Genomic DNA, 21,423 nt, shown 5'->3' on the forward strand with positions numbered 1-21,423 from the left:
GGATTATCTTCTACACCGTTCAAATGTTTGGAATGTGAATATCTGACTTACTGAGCCGAGAGCAGCATGCTCTTAAACATCTTGGAGCAGAGACCCATTTCTAAGCTGAATTATATGAATGCTCAAAAGTGCAGAAAAACATGAAGACAGAATGAGGTATTTCATTTCAAATCTTATGTCTTATGTAGACTTAATAACAAAAATTGTTACATAGTTACAAGCCTTATCGTGACAGCTATAATCACATACTGGCTATAGAGCTTCAACGGCTTTTAGTGCACATACATTTGCTTTGAGGTCATCTGTATGCTAGTACACTCCTAAATGTTGACAAAATTCCCTTTCAGTAGATATACACATTTAAAATTGACAGTCCTTCTTGTCAAGGATGACTTATGCTGCACTACACAGGTTTTTGTCCAACTGAATGCTTTCTAGAATAAGAATGTCCCTCCCCCTGCAATGGTAATTAGCCCTTCGATATGTTTCAATAGAGTAATAACAAAGGGCAGATATTTATGCAGTCATTAATTAGTATTTTTGTCATTCAGCCATTCAGGAACCTGATAATCAAGTCATGCTTACCTAGGGACTTGCCATCTACTGCGTCGTGGTGGGCTGCGACAGCAGCTACATACACCTTCAAGGTGGAGGGGGACAGCCTCCCCTCCAGCCTCTCCTGCAGGAATGAAAGCAGTGACCGAACTGCGCACCTCTGTGGGTCTTCGGCTCGAGAAGAACACCAATTCGGGAACAAGCGCTACTTTAGGGAATAAAGTTGCCTGGCGGAGGGGGCTCTGGCTTGGTTGATTGTGTCCCCGACTGCAGGTGGTAGATCCACTAGATATTCCGCATCCCGTCCAGGGGCCAGACGTGGAGGTTCCAGAGGTCTGGGTGCAGGTGCCAGAGGGTGCCCCGTCCCTGAGAAAGAAGGTCCTTCCTCAGGGAAATTTTCCAGAGAGGTATTGTCGCGAGGAGCGTAAGATCCGAGAATCAGGCCCAGGTGGGCCAGTAAGGGGCCACCAGGATGACCTGTTCCTCGTCCTCCCTGATCTTGCACAGCACAGGTGCAAGAAGGCTCACTGGAGGAAATGCGTACTTGCGCAGCCCCCGGGGCCAGCTGTGTGCCAGCGCATCTGTCCCAAGAGGAGCTCCTGTCAGGGAGTACCAGAGCAGGAATTGGGAGTTGTCTTGGGAGGCAAAGAGATCTATCTGTGCCTTGCCAAATTGGTCCCAAATCGGTCCCAAATCAGCTGGACCACTCTCTGCTGGGCGAAACCTGCCGTGACAGCGTGTCCGCTGTCGTGTTGCGGTTGCCAGGGATGTGAGTGGCGCGCAGCGAGCCGAGTCGTGGCTGACTCAAAAGGAGGAGATGGTGGGCAAGTTGTGACATATGACGAGAGCACACGCCGCCTTGGTGATTTATGTATGCTACCATCGCGGTGCTGTCTGAATGGATCAAGACGTGCTTGCCCCGGATTAGTGGGAGAAACCTCCGTAAGGCAAGAGATACAGCCATCAACTGGCAGTTGATGTGCCAACGCTGCCGGGGTCCTGTCCAGAGGCCAGCAGCAACGTGCCCGTTGCACACGGCACCCCGACCCTGGTGAGAGGCATCTATGGTCACCACGATACGTCTGGACACCTGCTGCAAGGGGACTCTGGTCCGCAGAAAGCAGATGTCTGTCCAAGGTTTGAAAGTCTGACGGCAAGAAGGGGTGATTGTCACACGGAATGTGCCGTGGCGGCATGCCCATCTCGGGACTCGAGTCTGTAACCAGTGCTAAAGCGGTCTCATATGCATCAACCCGAACAGCTGAGGATGCCATATGCCCCAGGAGCCTCTGGAATTGTTTTAGAGGAACCACTGTGCTGCGCTCGAAGAGAGCGAGGCACCTGAGCACTGACTGAGCGCGCTCGTTGGTGAGACGCGCTGTCATTGAGACCGAGTCTAACTCCATGCCAAGAAAAGAGATTCTCTGAATCGGGACGAGCTTCTCTTTTCCCAGTTGACCTAAAGCCCTAGACGGCTGAGGTGCCTGAGAATCTGGTCCCTGTGAGCGCACAGTAACTCTCGAGAGTGAGCCAGGATGAGCCAGTCATCTAGGTAGTACAGTATGTGGATGCCCACTTCCCTTAGCGGGGCAAGAGCTGCCTCTGCAATCTTCATGAAGTCGGGAGGGGACAGGGACAGGCCGAAGGGGAGGACCTTGTACTGATACGCCTGGCGGTCGAACGTGAATCGTAAGAAGGGTCGGTGTTGAGGCAGATTGGAGACGTGGAATTACGCATTCCTTCAGGTCTACCACGCGAACCAATCTAGCTGTCGAACACAGGTAAGAATTAGTTTTTTCATGAGCATTTTGAACGGGAGTCTGTGTAAGGCCCGGTTGAGAACTTGCAAGTCCAAGATTGGTCGCAACCCGCCGCTGGCCTGACGGGGCTGAGCAGTCGCGGGGCCGGAGGCAAGGGAACTGTGTCTGGGGAGCCGGGACTGTAGAGTTTTGGTGCTGCGGTGCCATGAGAATGGCGCGCACCGGCTGGATGACCCAGGGAGTGAGGAAATCGCTCTTTATTGAGAGTGTGCGGCAAATGAATCAAGGGTTCTCCTCCCGGCCCTCCGAGTGGTCTTGGTACCAGCTCCAGAGCGAATGTCTGACTGCCTGGGTCACCCGTCTCTGGTCCTGGAAGGGGTCCTGGAGACGGGGGGCGTACGCCGCCTGCGAGGTTCTCGATGCTGGGGCTGAGAGCAGGGCCAGGGTTGAGGCGGGGCTACCTGTTGTTTAGCCGCAGGAGGACGCACTCGGTGAGCAGGCGGGGCACGCTGGTTTGGCCAGTTCTTTACCACCGAAAACTGCTGGGCGAAGTCGTCGACGGTGTCACCGAAGAGGCCAAGCTGGGAGACGGGGACATTGAGAAAGCGTGCCTTGTCAACGTCGCGCATCTCGACCATGTTCAGCCAGAGGTGACGCTCCTGGACCAAGAGGGTGGCCATCGCCCTCAATAAGATAAAATAAAACTTGTTTTCTGACAATATATCTTGAATTTAGTTCATACCACATTTGCTTTATTTCTTGCTTTAAGCAGATATAAAAAACCAAACAAATTGCCATTGGGGTAAGAAAAATAATTTACAAAATTACAAAAATGTGCTTCTCAAGGACATTGACTGTGTTTTAAAGTATATTTACATATGGAAAACAAGTCAAAAATACTGATTTAGAAAAAAAACTTTTTGCAGCAGGTGTAGCTGAAAAAAAATGAAAAGATGAGACGAGATGGGAGGTGTTTCACAGGCATCAGTACAGTACCTGCTCTCTCCAGGTAGAAAAGAGGTGATGGGAACGTTCTCCTGGCAGTCTTGCTCCGGGTGCCAGCTGGCCTTGCAGGCGGAACAGAACTTGTGTGTGCAAACACTGCAGCGCACCAACTGCGGAAGCGCCATGTCAGACTCTATCAGTTGGCACACAGCCTGGCACGTGGAGGATGGGCACCAGGTCCGGCGCGGGTCCAGCAACACCTCTGTGGGGGGAGCGAAATGAGGAATCAGACGCAGTTTTTTTGTGAGTATACGATTTTAGGCTGCTAACAGCTGATGTAGTCTGACAGGTCATCACAGTTACAGCATCAGAGATGAATGGGTAATAAACAAGAAAAGCTTTGGCCTCATCTGCCCTTAGAAATGAGATCCAACCAGTGCAAATGCTTGTCATGGCTTTATATAAATGATGTAATGTTTATTAAATCAATAAGCCAAGAGAGGTCATGCAATACAGTGAACTTACTATGGTAAACTATGGTAAAAAAAAAAAGGTAAACTTTAAAGAGCTATTTCTACCTGAGCTAACAGTTAAGTCTGATTTCTTAGAAAACTGTATGATTTGTATCAAATTGTATCACATTAATTCATAATTCTACTGGAGTGTAAAATGGTGTAAAATATTTGTGTATATCAGCTATTTTACAATGGCTTCAAATGTGGCTCCTCCAATCATATTTTAGAGCCACAACTATCTGTTTGTTTTCACTTACTCGTCTGCCTTATGAATGCAAAAACATCTGTTTGCAACATATGGCTAAGCCTGGTTATCAACAGTATGTCATGTGCAGTTGGGGAGAAGTATGATAGAAAGTGTGCTATCATTGTATCTGCTGACAGCCATTTTTTGTTGTCTTGAGTCAGGATGGCACACTTTTTTTATCTGCCCCCAGCTGAACTGTGAATCTCTCACTAACCGAACATACTCTTACATTTAACACAGCAGGCACTTTTGGCTCAGCCTTTGGTGCACATATATATTAGACACGATTTTGCCCCAGTTCTACAGAAACCTCAATGTGTTTACAAGTTCGATTTCAGTCTGACTTACATAAACAATAATTAGTCTTCTTAAATGTCATATAAATGCATTAGTTGACTGGAATTTTGCCACTCTGATTTTTGAAATGTCAGACTAACTACAACTTATGCTGTACAAAGATAAGCAACATATAATTAACATCTTGAACTGATGTCTCTCCTTCAAATATTTGATTACACATGGTGTCACATAAACTTGGAAAGCCAGATGAAGCACGTAGAACACTGTAGCACCATTATAACTGTGCATGTATACTGCACACAATGACTGATGGCCTATGTCAATGCATTTTTCATGGTGCTCACACCTTTTGACTGATTTCCATAACATGTTAGTTTATAATGTATTAATTTAGAATAACGAAATTTATAAAAATGGTATATGATCTGTAAAATGAACATTAACCAAGTGCTGTTGAAGTAATTTTAGTCTGTTAACTAATGGAGTAGTAACAAATACAATCATGTTATATAATGTGTTATTGAAATTGCCTGACTTTTCAGGATTTTATTCATTATATCCCCAGAGTTTCCATGACTGTGGAATCATGAGTTTCAGTCTGCTCATTTGTCCCTCATTTCATCCATTTATGAGAAAGTTGGCATCATGGCAACACTCAAGGTAAAATACGCACCAAAAGAAAGAGAGAAAGGCTCCCAGGATGGGAACAATTGCCAGATGTCAAGGCGTATGCATTTCTCTCTTGTGTCCTTTTTCAAAGCCATGTAATGCTCTGGAGCTTATGGAGGGGGAATATCTCAAGCAAATATGTCCTATGATTCCAACTATACTGGAGACTTATCAGAGCTCAGAGTCTGGGACCCCCTACTGATGAGGATGATGAAAAAGAGATGATTCATATGCTGAGTAAATGGCACAGAGTTAAAGAGCCTTAGGTCTTATCTGTGTAAGAGAACATGCATTCTTTTGATCAAATGTATCTAATTAACACAAATTTAACTGACTCCTTATTAGTCTCTATAATCTTGGAGATTTCTAACTTGAAGCTACACATGTTAAAATGAAAGGCATTTCAGATCACTACACAGATTGCTTCAGACACATAGGCTTTTCATACTATACTCAACCCAAGGCTAAAGGAATAGTTCACCCCAAAATGAAAAATCTCTAATAATTTACCCTCATGCCATCCCAAATGTGTATTGTATGGCATTCTTTCTTCTGTAGAAAGGAAATAAAGATTTTTTTAGAAGAATATTTCAGATCTGTAGGGCCATAAAATGCAAGTGAATGCAGAACTTTGAAACTTCAAAAAGCACATAAATGCAGAATAAAAGTAATCTATACGACTCCAGTGGTTAAATCCATGTCTTCTGAAGTGATATGATAGATGTGAAATGGCAAATGGAAGGTTTATCAGAGACGGTGTCAATGATCTTTTGTTTATGAATTCTGTAGTAATTTATAAAGCATGTTTTGTGTATTACATATTTTTATTGTGTATATGCATGCTCTGTTTTGATACTTTAACAGTTACACAGAAAAAAACGGAACTTAGTCTGTGCCCCTAAAATTGTTCACAAACTAAAATGTTCGTGTAGAGCCTCGAATGGCAGTGGATAGTGCCTTGGAGACTAAAAATCTTGATGTCACTTGAGCCACTGTGAACGAGCATCTACCATGCATTTATGAACATTCAACAGACGTCAAGAGATTCACTTAAAAATGACAAAGTTTGGGAAGTTTTTCACTAAAACCTAGCATACGTCTTTAGAAGATTATGATGAAAAAAGTACGTGGATTACTTTCATGATATTTTTCTTTTTTAATGTAAAGTATTGTATTCAAATATTCTCCTTTTTCTCATATTTGTTTGGAACGAAACGGAGGTGAGTCAATTATGACAGAATTATAATTTTTGGGTAAACAACAGCATTTCTTAAAGCCTGTGTGGTCAGGTTTGGACAATAATCCCTGGGCTAACATTAGTATTGCATATTTACAAAGGTAATATTGATTGGACAACTACAGAACATGATGAACATGCAACCTATTTTAATAGCTGCTTGGCTATTTGTTGGAATGATGCCACTTAAATCTGTTCTGGTTGTCTTACAGTAAGCCTATTAAAGTCTTGTAAGACCTTTTTAAGACATGACAAATATTATTAATACTGTACACTGTAAAAAAAAAAATAATAATAATAACAACAAATAAAAAAAAAGTTAAACCTGAGAATGCTTGGCAGCACAGAAGAATTTAAAGGTGAACATTTAAAAGATAATGCTTGTTTTTTTATTCAGTAACATATATAGTAAAATCAGATAAATATAAATAATGTAAACTTGGTGTGAATAAATATACTTTTAGGGGAATGTAACATTTAATAAAAAAAGTGTCATGAATATTAAATTATACTGTATTTTCTATGGAAAATATATATATTTTTGCAGTATATATGTCTGTGGCAGGGTGGAGGGCGGGGCCGGGTTGTGATCATACACACCCAGTCCCTTATCAGGCAAATTAAGCCTCCAAGAGGGATAAAGGCCGATGACAGACGGTGGTGCGACGAGAGAGAGTTTACGGACACATCCGTCATGTGTGTGTTTGTTGTCTTTTAAGTTTATAATTAAAACTATTATTTATATTGTCAAAAAAAAAATAATAATAAAACTACTCGCAGGTTCACCGATACACCGTCGCATGGTCCTCGACCACTCCTCCACCCTCTCAGGCGGACGACAGCCGCTTCTCCCCACATCGGTCAGAACGCCCCTCCGCATTCTCGGCGACTCGTGGGGACACTCCTCCGCCCCTGGCAGCTGCTCCATCACTCCAGGCGGTCGGGGAGTCCAGTCCCCACTCGCCTCACGGACGGCGGCCATTCACCGCATCCGGACGGTCGGTCTAATCCCTCCCCGGTGGATGGCAGCGGCGCTCCCCTGGGTGGACGGCAGTGTCGAGGACTCCGCGACGGGCATCCCTCCTCCTTCCTGGGTTTCGGCACCAGTGTAAAGAAGTTTGATGGAAAGGAGGCGGCGAGAACCGGCTTGACAATATAAATAATAGGTTTAATGATAAACTTAAAAGACAAACACACACATGACGGACATGTCCATAAACTATCTCTCTCTCGTCGCACCACCGTCTGTCATCGGCCTTTATCCATCTCGGAGGCTTGCCTGATAAGGGACCGGGTGTGTATGATCACAACCCGGCCCCGCCCTCCATCCTGCCACAATTTCCATTCCAGAATAAACCTTCACAAAATAATGACAGAATTTTCTTTTTTGTGTGAACTAGTTCTGTAACATAATGATGCAGACTTATGCTCGAAATCCTGGGTGACATTCAAAAACGTCATCAAGTGGCAGGCTGTCATCGTTATCGCCCCCCTGATGGACAGACAGGTTTTCCACTTACCCTTCTCAAACTGCATCTTCCTGTATCTCTGCATTATCTCTGTGGCCACCATGCATTCAATCTGGGAGAGTGAGAGAGATAGACAAAGGCAGTTAAGAACAATGTGGTCTGATGGATACAAAGGCACTTCACACTTTATAGATATTGCCTTTTATATTTCTATTTCATCTGGGTGAACATACACCAAATATCAAAGAGGGTGTCTACAATGTAAACAATTCTATGGTTTTCAAATCAAAAATGTTATTTAATCAGATTTAATCAACCTGACAAGCTAGGTTACACCAACTAAAGTAATTTTTATTGGTTAGAACAAACAGAAATAGATCCTTAAGGTAACATTTTGGGGAACAATCTTGTAAACAAAAAATATTTTTTGCAATTGTTTTTGTTGAAGCTAGTAGAACAGAATTGACTCTCTATCTTTAAAGATTACCAAAGCAACACATTAGTTGCTCTGCTGCTTTGGATCGGGATCTGACTCCTCAGGTTTAGCTGCTTTGATGCAGAGAATACTGAATGAGCCAGCAATCCTCACAATGAGCCTCCAGCAGTGAGGAGGAACCCTGCACTCGCACTAACCTCAGACATGAGAGGATTTTATAGACAGTCTGACTGCAGAGATATCAGCACCCATTTTATACCAAAAGAGCCATAATCTCTCCTGAATATAGATAATCTGGTCCGTTTTAGGATTTTGTTTGGAAATTTGAGGTATAACATTCATCCGTTATTCCAGCATCTGCAACTATTGCAGGGTTTGTTAAAAAACTTCATTGCAGCACTGCTAGACGATATAGTCCCTGACATATAAACAATAACAAAATGTTATTCCATGGGAATGCACAGTGATATACATTGATATGTAGCTGTTACTACACCTGGAACTCCGTACTGACCAATCAGCATGCAAAACCAGAACAATCTGATTTATAATTAAGCACTAGGGTACAAGATGTATGGTATAAATAGTCAAGACTACAGGGCGTTGTTAGATCTTTAGCAGCAACCTCTACAATAATGACTATATATTTAAGATATAGCATGGCCTTAAGTGCCTTATTGCTTTTATAAAATTGCTACTATATAATAAAAAATACAAGACATACATTTTCACTTCAATAAATACCATCCTTTCGCAAGAACAGTGTATCCCAAACTGGAGTACGCATTCCCATGGGGGTATGTGAGGAGACAATAGGGGTACGCTAACAAAATTATGAGATTTAAAAGTAGAAACACCAAAATGGTCGTGTCATAAAGGTACGAGAAATAGCATGCAATGAAATGACCCTATCTTGAAACATAATTTGTATAATAGGTGAGATGCATAGGGATTTTTGATTTTGATTGTATAAGTTCATACATTTTGATGACAGATGTCACACAGGTGCGGCCAAATATTTTTTTTCCACGTTCACGCAGTAATTTTCACTCGCATTTGGTCACACCCTACAGCTCATGTTGCATGATTTATTTATTTTTTTCAGGAAATGACCTCAACCTTGCAGATTGTGTCAAATGTGACACAAAAAAAGCACCTTGAGCTGACCATGCAATTGCATAGATATTTCCCCGCAGAACTCGAAGTTGGCCGGCAATGCCGTACCTGCAGTGATGCGCAATTCCCGACACAGTACCAGCAACTCTTATAAAGTGCTGGTACTCTATCCTGCTCCTGTGACACAATGAGGGGGGATGTCATATCTAGCACACCCATCTCATTAATAGGTTAACTATTTATTCAATATACTGTATAAATGATAAATATAACATGTAAAATAATGTACCAACATAACATGTTTGATATTATAGAGCTGTTTTACAAAGGAAATTGTGTTATATGTACATACTATTTTCTAGAGTACATTGTGTGAATGTTATATATATGCGTTAAAAAGGGGGTACGCAATAGGATGATGAATGTTTGGAGGGGCACGCCACTGCGCTGGAATAAATAGTCCCTGACATAAAAGAATGTAACAAGAACAGAAGATGCAACAAAAATAACAATCAGCTATGGTTGCTGTGCAGTGATTTAGTGAACAGGTGTTTTACATCTTAGCTGTTACTAAATTGTGCATTTTAGAATGACAACAATGTTGCATTTACCAATCACCAGAACCATCAGTTTAATAATAGTGCATAAACAGTGTTAAAATAATCATGTGTGTGTTGACATTACCTCATTTTCTTGTAAATGTCCTCGTTTTGGGCAGGCAGAATCTGGACAGCTGATCACAGTTTCAAAGCCCTCTTTGATTAGAAGTTCCACATACTGCTTCAGGCACTATTAAAACATAATAAATGATTAGATTACATTATATTATAAGCAACATCCTCTTTTTAATGTTCTTTCGTTTCAACTGCTCACTGTTTCCATGAGACTGTGAAATTTGAGGACAGAGGCATTTAACCACTTGTAATAAACTGTTAACTTGCTCTAAGTAGCCCTGCAATGTAACACCGAAATTTATCAGAAAAGGTATTCAAGACTAATTATACTCTAGTGGTTGCAATGGAATTTGCAAACACACAGTATTAATAGGCCATGACAAATATCTACTGTAACTTATTAAAAAAAAAAACAGCACAAAACAAACAGTGCCAAACCAAATTTTGTAAGATGAACAAAACAAATGTCTCCCACTCCCTCAACAAAACAAAAAACCTAGCACAACAATACAGCACCAAACAAACTCTTGTAAGATGAACAAAACAAATTTCACCCTCAACAAAACAAAACAGTGGCAAACTAAATCTTGTAAGATGAACAAACCAAACCTCTCCCTCACCATCAACAAAACAAAACAAAATATTTTATAAGTTGAACAAAAAAAAGTGCAATTGACTTTCTGAATTTTTCTGGGTTCAATACAAGTTAAGCCAATTTACAGCATTTGTGACATAATGTTGATTACCACAAAAAAATTTATTTGACCCCCCACCCCCACCCTTTTCTTTAAAAAAGCAAAAATCTGGTTTACAGTGATGCATAAACAATGGCAGAGAATAGGGGCCAATTTTTGAAAACAGCCCAAAACAAAACAGTACCAAACAAAATCTTGTAAGATGAACAAACCAAACGTCTCCCTCTTCCTCAACAAAACAAAAAACACAGCACAAAACAAAACAGCATCAAACTAAATCTTGTAAGATAAACTAATTAAACATGTCCCTCTTAACAATACAAAACAAAACATTGTAAGCTGAACAAAAAAAAGTGCAACTGAATTTAATATATATTCTGGGTTCAATAAAAGTCAAGCTCAATTGACAGCATTTGTGGCATAATTTTGATTACCACAAAAATGTATTTTGACTCGTCCCTCCTTTTCTTAAAAGTAAAACAAAAGCAAAAATCTGGGTTACAGTGAGGCACTTACAATGGAAGTGTATGGGGCCAGTTTTTTAATGTTAAAATAATAACTGAAACTGTGCTGTTACTAAGTTACGCTGAAAAATGAGTTTGTGTGTTTATATACAAATTTTAAATGAAAACATTTTCACTGTTGTCCGGGGAAGCTAAACCTGCGGCGCAGCTGTTACCAGCAGACAACCTCCTGGTGTACACCAATTCGAGAAAAGCCATCCTGCAACAGGTCGGCCGGGCACCTCGATGACCATTGGCGAGCACGGCCGCCCATTTGCCTTCGCCCAACAGCTCCGGGACACCTGCCGGAGATGGTTGCTGGCTGAGGAATGCGACGTCAGAACTGTCATCGATCTGGTGGTTCTGGAGCAGTTTATTGCTCGACTTCCAAGAGGGACAGAGGAGAGGATTAATTGCCACTGCCAGATGGCTCCCTGGCCTGAGTCGGGCGATGGGGATATGTAGTGGTGTGTGCATGGTTGAGCACCGGCTTGTGAATGGAGAGCGGGATCTGGAGATGAGAACGGTAAGAATCATCACCTGGCAATGATTGTCTCAAACAGCTGTTTGTCAATGCGGAGCACACGCTGACACTGTGCTGTTATTAAGTTACGCTGAAAAGCGAGTTTGTGGTTTTACATTTTTGAGTTGGATCTTGCCATATCCCACTTCCTCCTTTCCATTAAGAGACCTTTTACAGCGTGTAAATATGATTATAGTGTGATAAAATCACTTACTAACAATTTCTGTGTAAAGTTATAGCTAATTTTACAATTTTGTTGCCATAAAGATGTTTTGTCAACAAACCCTAAAACCCTAAAATGACTAAAAACGTCAAAGCTCAAATATTACGAGTTTTAACAGAAACATTTATGCAAGTAAGTTAATTTACTTTGAAAGGAATTTTGGCCAATGCTTAGTCTGAGGGAGTTATTTCCATAAACATACTTAAGACACAAAGACATAACCAAGACAAGGCTTCTCAGAGTCAAATGTTGCCTACAATCCCAAGATATAAATGTAACTGCTCTTAGATCAGTGCTCAAATCACAGCAAAGGAAAACTACTCCCTGAACAGCAAACCTCAGATGGCTGAAGATGCTTCCAATGTTTATTACTGGACTGTGAATCACACTGCTGGCGTAGAACACAGTCAAGACAGCATGTAAAGATTCTCTATATAGCTGTGAACCCTGTGCTTAAATTTAGAGACATTTCAATTGCAATGTCTCAGGCTTATGTAAAAACCCCACTGATTTATTTGAATATGTACCATTCTTACAATAGTGAAAGCCAGACATGGTTCGTCAAACATGAAACATGAAATGATCCAGAGAGAAAACACAAAATAGACATTCCTAAAATACGACTGAAATCATATGTCATGTTTTGGTCCTCCCACTGACTTCAATTTTTATTTTTAAAATATGCTTAAAATAAAATACAATAAAATAAAAATACATTTTAAAAGGATAACTCACCTAAAAATGAAAATGCTCTCAAAATCCTCATGATATCCCAAGTGTGTATGACTTTATTTCTTCACCAGAACACATATTATTGCTTTAGAAGATATTAATTTAGTGAGGATCGATAACGTTTGTGATTTTTGGAGCTTCAAAAGAGAAATCTCCATTCACTTGCATTTTAAGGAACTACTGAGCTAAGATATTTTTCTCTTTTTCTTCAAATGTGTTCTAGTGAAGAAACATACACACCTGGGATGTCATGAGGGTGAGTAAATAATGAGAGACATTTCTTTTTTGGGTGAACCATCCCGTTAACCTAACTTTATCTCTAAAGGCTAATTTACCAAATACTTTCTGGGCGAACATGCTGCTTAAAGTTATGCTGCTGAAATTGGCCTGTGCTTACCGAAATTCAAAACCTCTGCTCCCAGTGGACAGAAGACAATTGTTTTGAGATTACACCAAAAGTTAGTTGTATTTTTTCTTGTATCTGATGTAATACAGTCAACAGGAAGGTATACTTTATTAACCCTACGCCCTAACCCAGACCCCTAACACTACATGGAGTACAAATCTAAATTTAGAGCAAAAATGCAACCTCCAAATCGTGCTCCCCATTGTTTATGTGAACATGATAACTTCCTAGTTTCCACAGGAAATTAATTAACTAAAAAAATGTATCCGAACATTTGAAAATAATTTGAACGATCACAATAACGATTCTTACAGTCCAAGATCGATCTTTCACTGCCTGTTGAGAGTAAAAGTTTGGTTTGACTTGTTCTGTGTAATGTGTGTCCAAAGACTAAAAATTCTTGGATCTTTACACACCACCAAAAAACATGGGTTGTGTTTCTGATTTGCATCGCCAGCAGGTGGATGTGTCTTTAAGACCAAGCCTATACAATCTAGAGGGGGTCCAATAGAATCAATGTAAAATCTTAAATTGCTTCTTAAGGTGCACCCTTGCATCTCTAAATGTAGACTTGATGTTTTTTAGAATCCTAGCCCACACTCCCTCCTCCAATACAAAGTTTAAATCTTTCTCCCATAATCTCTTGAGGTTGAAGCTCCATCCCCCAGACTCTGAATTAGCACTTTCATATGTGTCACTAAGCATACTATCCTCCCTCACAAGCCACTCTGTCTAAAGGAAAGAGGACTTATTAATACATAACTTTGAGTTCAGCCATATGCTCGAAGCAACATTTAAATAAATGTCCGAATTAAACACTCTGGACACTTATCCATCCTGCGTGCAAATCCGAGATAACAGGGTGTAATTTAACAGCTCCGGTTAGCTTGATAGAAAGGCTTTGCAATGGTGAAATAGGGGCTAGAACTTCCTGCTCTCTTAGGTGGAAGCAACCCATGAGCCAAATGTCTGAGACCGAATTCATAATAATAAACATAATCTTGGGTAGGCCTAGCCCACCTTTGTCAATCGGCCTATGCAATTTACTGAAATGTAATCTGGGATGTTTACCATTCCAAATTAAGGACTTAACTATGCTATCAAATTGCTTGAAATAAGAGAGGGGGACATCTATAGGGAAAGATTGTAGCAGGTAGTTGGATTTTGGAATACAATTCATTTTAATAACTTTAACCTTCTCAATCATAGATAAATGTAATAAAGCCCAAAAACTAAATCAAACAAATTTGCTGGGAATAAAATACCCAAACACTTAATTACTAAACTGTTTGGGCAACACACACATATTAATATATTTCTTCAGTGTTGTCACATGAAAAGATATAATCAAATAATTACAAAAATGTGAGGGGTGTACTCACTTTTGTGAGATTATTTATATATATATATAAATAAATAAATAAATAATCTCACAAAAGTGAGTACACCCAAATATTTGATTATAACTTTTCATTTGACAACACTGAAGAAATGACACTTTGCTACAATGTAAAGTAGTGAGTGTACAGCTTGTATAACAGTGTAAATTTTCTGTACCCTCAAAATAACTCAACACACAAGAATTAATGTCTAAACCGCTGGCAACAAAAGTGAGTACACCCCTAAGTGAAAATGTCCAAATTGGGCCCAAAGTGTCAATATTTTGTGTGGCCACCATTATTTTCCAGCACTGCTTTAACCCTCTTGGGCATGGAGTTCACCAGAGCTTCAAAGGTTGCCACTGGAGTCCTCTTCCACTCCTCCATGATGACATCACGGAGCTGGTGGATGTTAGAGACCTTGTGCTCCTCCACCTTCTGCTTGATGATGCCCAACAGATGCTCAATAGGGTTTAGGTCTGGAGACATGCTATTTAGTGTGTCATCACAGGTTATTTGCAGCATTTCTGATTATTCAGGAGTTAAATTCAGTTCAGCAATTGGATCTGGGCTATCAGAGTCAAAGGAATTTTTCACCCACCATTTGTGTTTTAATTCATTGAATTTCTTCTGGGGAAAGTAGCGATAGAAATTCCCCATCAGTTAATCCAGATGTGACTGAATGAGGTGCATCAGGCCAACGACCGATTTCTTTGGAACACCATTTTCTACAATATGTTTCATCATTGTCAGGAAACAAAGCATGAATTTGTTTGCAATGTCTGAAAATATTGTCCTCCCTTCCTTAGATTCAGTTAGTTTAGAACAGAAAATATGTCAGCAAGATAAGACAGGGTTAAAAGCCATTTCTCATCACATAATGAGCTTGCGAGAGGAGACAGTTTCTCAGTTAGGAAAGCATGTATTTCATCCCTCAATTCGTACACATGGCTGACCACCCTGTCCTTCTACAGCCATCTCACATCTGTATGAAAGAGTAAATGCGTGTGCTCGGCTCCCATTTCAGTACACAGGGCCTTGAAAAGTCAGCTATTAAGAGCACTACCTTTAATGTAGTTTACAATTTTAACAATGTCTCTCATCACCACTTAAAGCTCAGGTGGGATTTATTTTGATACCAAAGCTTCACGATGAATAAAACAATGATTCCAAACAATGTTCTGTCCTGCTGCCTCATTAATCCTTCTGTCAACTCCGCTATTTTTGCCAGTGATACTGGCTGCCCCGTCGCTGGTGATGCCTTTGCAATTGGCCCAATCCAAACCGCATTTTGTCATGAAAGCATTTAACTCTTTAAAAATATGTGCTCCTGACTGCTGGAAGGCAATGTTAAGCAGCACAGAAGATCTTCAACAAATTCACCTTGCCAAATGTATCGAACATAAACCAATAACATAGCGCTTGATACAATGTCAGTGCTCTCGTCCAGCTGAAATCAGTCTCGCTATAAGCTGTCCTTCCAAATTTTGGGCAATATCCCCAAATCGACGTGACACAGTAATGTCACTAAGAGGTATTAGTTTGAGTTTTTCTGATGCCTTTTCAACCAGAATTGTAATAAATATGTCTAGTGAAGCAGGCAATATTAATCTCTCTGCAATTATGTGGGGTGCTTTTTCTTTGGAAACACTATATGAAACTTTATAAGATGCCAAGTGCAATTTGTGACTGTGTGCTATGCTTCTGCTGAGTACATGAGCTGATGACTGAATTTCTTGAGCCTTCCTCTGAAAAAAAGATAACGGTTTGTCCGCCAGATCGGCATGACGTGTACTTAAATGTCTTTACAACTTTGCTGGTTTCCAACTTTCATTTGCCAACTTTTCCCCGCATACTACGCACATTGGTATTACAGCATGACCTGCGTCGGAACAGTTGACGAACCCAAACTTCAAATAATCATCTTTATTTGGCCTTCTCTGGATTTCTGCTTATTCTTTGCTGGGCAAGAACTATCAGTACTGATACTGCTATGCTGTTCGCATGCATCGCCTTCACAATCTTTTCTGCTGATCTCCGCTGTGTGCAGCATGTTTGGATGGCTGAAAGCATTTTCTGCTGCTTCATTTGAAGGGGTCTCGGTCTCAGGAACTCTTTTTCTTGTGAAAAAATCATAAATTGTACTTTTTGACTTTGGTCTGCTCATGTTCAGCATAAAAGAAATGAAAGACTGGTTAGTAATGACACACTAGTTAAGCATTTGCATCATCTCAGTGTGAAAAAGAAAATGGCTATGTCAACGACATGTGATAATGTTCTGAGCACTTTGCAAAGTAATAAAAAAAAGTGTTTGATTGCATGTACGTGGGTCAGGTGACAGAGAGTATTTATTTTGTGTTTAGTTGAATGATATATTTCAATGTGCTCCTATTCAAAGTTCTTCTTGTTATTATTATTACATATCAAATTTTATTTATTTATTTTTGGAACAATATCTTTAAATCATCCTGGTGACCCATTTTTAAGTCTCATGATGCACCCTAAAACAATATTGACTCTTCCTAATTTATCTTTACTCTGTTTGAGACATTTGACTTGTAGATGTTTACTTATTAGCGTAATGACTCCCCTGCTCTTACTCGAGCCAGTACTATAAAAAATGCCCACCACATATCTTCCCACATTTTTCAGCTTCCTGTGGAGAAAGTTGTGTTTCTTAAAGAAACACTACATTATATTTCTTGTGCTTAAGAAGAGAAATAACCTTCCTTCTTTTTATGGAGTGACCCAACCCATTCGAGAGACAATACACTCATATTAACATCTGTCATTTTGACATATAAAAAAACAAATTGATTGTGTGTCAAAAATAAAATGATAAAGACCACATTCCAACATTACTGCAACAATCAAACCCCGAACATCCCCTAGAATTTTTTTTTTGTTTGCATTAACCACATGCAATAAAGCACCAACTGGCGTCCATTCCTCCAAACTCAAATAGTCCATGCACACCTACAAGAACCCCTGCAACACCCTTACCCATTAGATTGCTCAAGTCCAGTGTTTCTATAAAAAATTTGTGAGACAAAATAACAAAGCAAAAGATAATCTATAAAACAAACTCCAGCAAATAGGTGGAACCAGCACAAAAAGAGGGTGCAGATTCTTCAAATAGTCAAGCGAATGCTAAGCGAGCAGGTCCACTCGGCTGCAATGTGAGTACAACAAAATTACTTACTCCATTGAATTTATGAAGGACATCGCTTGCTGATGGGATGTGAATTTTTTACGGCCATCCTTAGCATCTATTCTCAATTTGGCCCGGGAATATCAGTGCTAAAGCGACCTGATGTAAAAGTTTCTTGCATTCCTTGAATCGATCACATTTCTCTCTTGTCGAATTCGCAAAGTCTGGGAAAATAAAATTCTTCCAACAAAGCCTTCCTTTACTCCTCGCCTTGCATTACACAAGATCTTTATCGGATGATCTACTGAAATTTGGCTAGAATGGATCAGGCCTGTCTCCCTCTGTGGATCGCTGAGCAGGAACCCTGTAAGCTTGCTCGATTTCCAGCGTATGGCCTGCTATGTAGCAAATTTGGAAAGAGCCTGTCCAGGAATTTCACCATATCCTGTCCCTCTTCGCCCTCTGGAATTCCAACGATTTGAACGTTATTCCACCAGCAACGTTTCTCCATGTCCTCCAACTTCTCCCAGACACGCTCCAAATCCACCTTGGTCGGTAGTGGATTAGCAGATAATTCCCTCTCCGATGACTCAAGGTAATCGATCAGTTTCTCAACATCCCCCACTCTTGTAACCACATCAGTGAACTTCGCCTCCATAGAAGTGATCGATCGACGTATCACAGCAAGATCCTCCAAGTCATCAATGACCTTCGTAAGCATTGCAAACATGTTCAGCATCTCTCGCTGTATTTCCCACACCTCCCTGACTAAATATACTCCCAGGCTCGCGGCCAGCTGGGAGACATCAGCTTGAGCACTTAAGTGTCTTTTAATGTCTCCAGAGCCCAAGGATTTTGAATTATTTGACATATTGTCCTGCTAGAATGGTTATGAAACAGAGTGTAGCGAATATCACCAGTTTATGTCATTAAAAGTTTTAAAACTAACAAAGTGTGCAGAGCTCATTGTTCACACGTCCAATCCTTGCATGGCATCATGTCAGCCTCCCATAAAACTCTTTCAATATCCTATCTTTTCTTTACACTCAGTTGTTGAGTGCAAAAACATACAAAAAAATACATTTATTTTCAATTAAACATAGCATAGGGAGGGTAATTAATAGAAGCTGTTGTTAATGTCCGAAACAATAATAATAACATTTTTGCATGTGTTCTACAAATCAATCAAAATTGGAAATCAAATCCAGCACTTGGGAATTGGAATCGAATTGAACCAGGAAATCTATATCAATACCAGCCCTAAAATGCATGCTTCCTTCACCGAGGGAACTTTAGTTTGGCTTCTTCCAACATGTATATTGAGCTTAACCCTTACAGAAACCATTTGCCATTTGAAATGTGAAGACCTTTAATCCCTTAGTGAAACTGTTTTCCCCATGATCTAGGGTTTTCGGGTTAAATATAACTGTGGGGTACATATAAGGATAGACAAACAAGACCAAACACATAGATGAAGTACAGTAGGAGCCCTTTGGATATGTGACATCTTACATGAGCACTCAAGCTAAACCTACTATATCTAAGAGACATTTAATGCCAACAGAATTTCAGTGATCAGAGATATTTCATGAAAATAAATTACAAACAATCACAAACCACATCCTCTACCTCAGGCTTTCAGAGTTAACCTATTGTTTTGTGTTGCGCTACTGTCTAAACCTCAGTGAGATTCAGCGAAGCTCTACAGACATCCTCAATGAGGCAAAGAAGCGCACCATCTCGTTACGCTTTTTCAGGGAACAAGGGTTAACGTCAAGTAACCGGAGACGTTCCCTGTCAAAAGCTACACTTAATGCTGCCCTTGATTCAGCGCTTTGGGAAAGAGAATACACACGTCGCCGCACTTTGGGTGTCTGGACCCCTTACAGTTGTGTAATAATATAAGGATAGACAAACAACACCAAACACATGTCTGGACCCCTTACAGTTGTGTAATAATATAAGAATAGACAAACAAGACCAAACACATAGATGAAGTACAGTAGGAGCCCTTTGGATATGTGACATCTTACATGAGTACTCCAGCTAAACCTACTATACCTAAGAGACATTTAATGCCAACAGAATAATTTCAGTGATCAGAGATATTTCTTGAAAATAAATTACAGTCACAAACTACATCCTCCACCTCAGGCTTTCAGAGTTAACCTATTGTTTTGTGTTGCGCTGCTGTCTAAACCTCAGTGAGATTCAGCTAAGATCTACAGTATGTTTATATGCTACTCACCAGGGTGCAGAAGACGCATTGGCACTGGGTGATGGTGGTCATTTGCTCCAAGGGAAACTCTCCCAGGCACAGTTTACAGGACACCAGCGGGTCCAGGGCCAAATCCCAGGTGGGTCGGTACCTAGCTGTGGTCATGATGCCTGCTAAAGAGCTGAAACACAGAATACCTCCAATTAGAGAAAGCCTATATGCTTTAATACACCAATACATACAGCACAAAGCTTTTAACAGCCATCAATCTAGATAGCAACAATAAGTGTTTCTGCAATGCCCAGATGCTAATATCCATGGAATTGCAAACACTGCAGCAGCCAACCCACTAATGCACATTACATTTGCCACAATTCTTATTGAGAAGTTCTGATAGATGCAGAGGTGAAAGGGTCAAATACATTTACCCCATTTATATTATGGTACTGAAAGCATGGTCAAGAAGTGCTTCCTGAAACAAGTTCAGGAATCTAGCCTTACTGTAATAGAGTGAGAAATCAGGCTGGAGAGAGGGAGCAAATTTTCCTCTTCTGCTAATGACAGAGGACAGGAGAGATAACTTCACTGAATGGAACTCCTTGAGTGAAAAGGTGAGGTGACAAAAAAAATAAAATTCACACTCTACTCTCTGCCTACGTCTCTCTTTTTTACAGTTTTCAGGAGAGGGTTATTTTTGGAAGTCTCAACTATGAGACTCTCAGTGCTAAAGTGGGCTGTTGTACCAAGAGAGCCTTGTGTCTTAAGTGTTTACAGGAAGTGCTTGTGAGAACCCCAACATTCGGCATCGGCTGCTAGGCAACGGGGGAATAGGGCACCAGGCAGATCTGCTTCTGCTTGTATAGTATTTATTGCAGATTCCATTCATGTAGCCAAAGGGGGGTAGAAACTTTGGTTTGCTGGTTTGATGCGCGCAAGGAATGAGTCATGAGTCATCATCAATGGGACCTTGAGCAGGGCATATAACCCCAGGTTACTCCAAGGAGGTTGTTTTTGAATAAGTTTGTGATGCTGATCAATTGTAAAATTGTGTGAAAATCTAGAAAATAAATTCCACTAAACCCAATTGTGGCAATAAATAAAGATTCAATAGAGAACTAAATTTTCTAATTTTTCCAAGAAAATGTGAGGTGTGCTGTGATGGAACTGACCTACAGGCTCACCATTACAAGTGCCAAATCTGGGTGGTTGCCAGGTTGTTGCTATACGATTACTAAGGGTGTTCTGAGTGTTTTTTAGTGTGCTGCTGTGCAGTTTCTAGGGTGTTTAGTAATGGTAATCGTTAGGAATTTAACAATTCGGGTTTAGATTCCTTTTAACAATTCCGATTCTTTACTGATTATTACATTTGAGGAACAAAAATTTGTAAAATAATGCAATTTTAAGAGATACATTTATTAAAATTCTTGCAAAAATTTGTTACACAAACTTTAAGGACTGCCCCCACGAATGAAGCGAGCAAGCAAATTATGTTTTCCCAGTGGCACCACGTCAATCAAGGCGTCGCAAGCCAACAGAGCGGCCACATACACCTTGAGAGTGGCGGGGCTTATGCCTGCTGATAATTTCTCCTACAGGAAGTCCAGAATTAAAGCCATCTGGCAGTTAACTGGATCTGCATTACGTGTAATGCACCACCTTTCAAAGACACC

General features: G+C 40.5%; 1 protein-coding gene across 3 annotated transcripts in view; it reads right to left on the bottom strand.

The window, feature by feature from the left end:
• The window catches only part of LOC127662571 (probable E3 ubiquitin-protein ligase RNF144A-A), a 54,035-nt gene that overhangs the window by 16,306 nt on the left and 16,306 nt on the right, over positions 1-21,423 (bottom strand). For all 3 annotated transcript variants that reach the window (XM_052153817.1, XM_052153815.1, XM_052153816.1), the window contains exons 2-5: positions 19,784-19,934; positions 9,934-10,038; positions 7,749-7,809; positions 3,312-3,522 (exon numbers count right to left, since the gene is read on the bottom strand). In XM_052153817.1, coding sequence (XP_052009777.1) covers positions 3,312-3,522; positions 7,749-7,809; positions 9,934-10,038; positions 19,784-19,918 — 512 coding nt within the window. In that variant the 5' untranslated portion in view covers positions 19,919-19,934. The remainder of the gene's footprint in view (positions 1-3,311; positions 3,523-7,748; positions 7,810-9,933; positions 10,039-19,783; positions 19,935-21,423) is intronic.

The sequence above is a fragment of the Xyrauchen texanus genome, chromosome 22 (assembly GCF_025860055.1).
Source record: "Xyrauchen texanus isolate HMW12.3.18 chromosome 22, RBS_HiC_50CHRs, whole genome shotgun sequence".
Lineage (NCBI taxonomy): Eukaryota > Metazoa > Chordata > Actinopteri > Cypriniformes > Catostomidae > Xyrauchen > Xyrauchen texanus.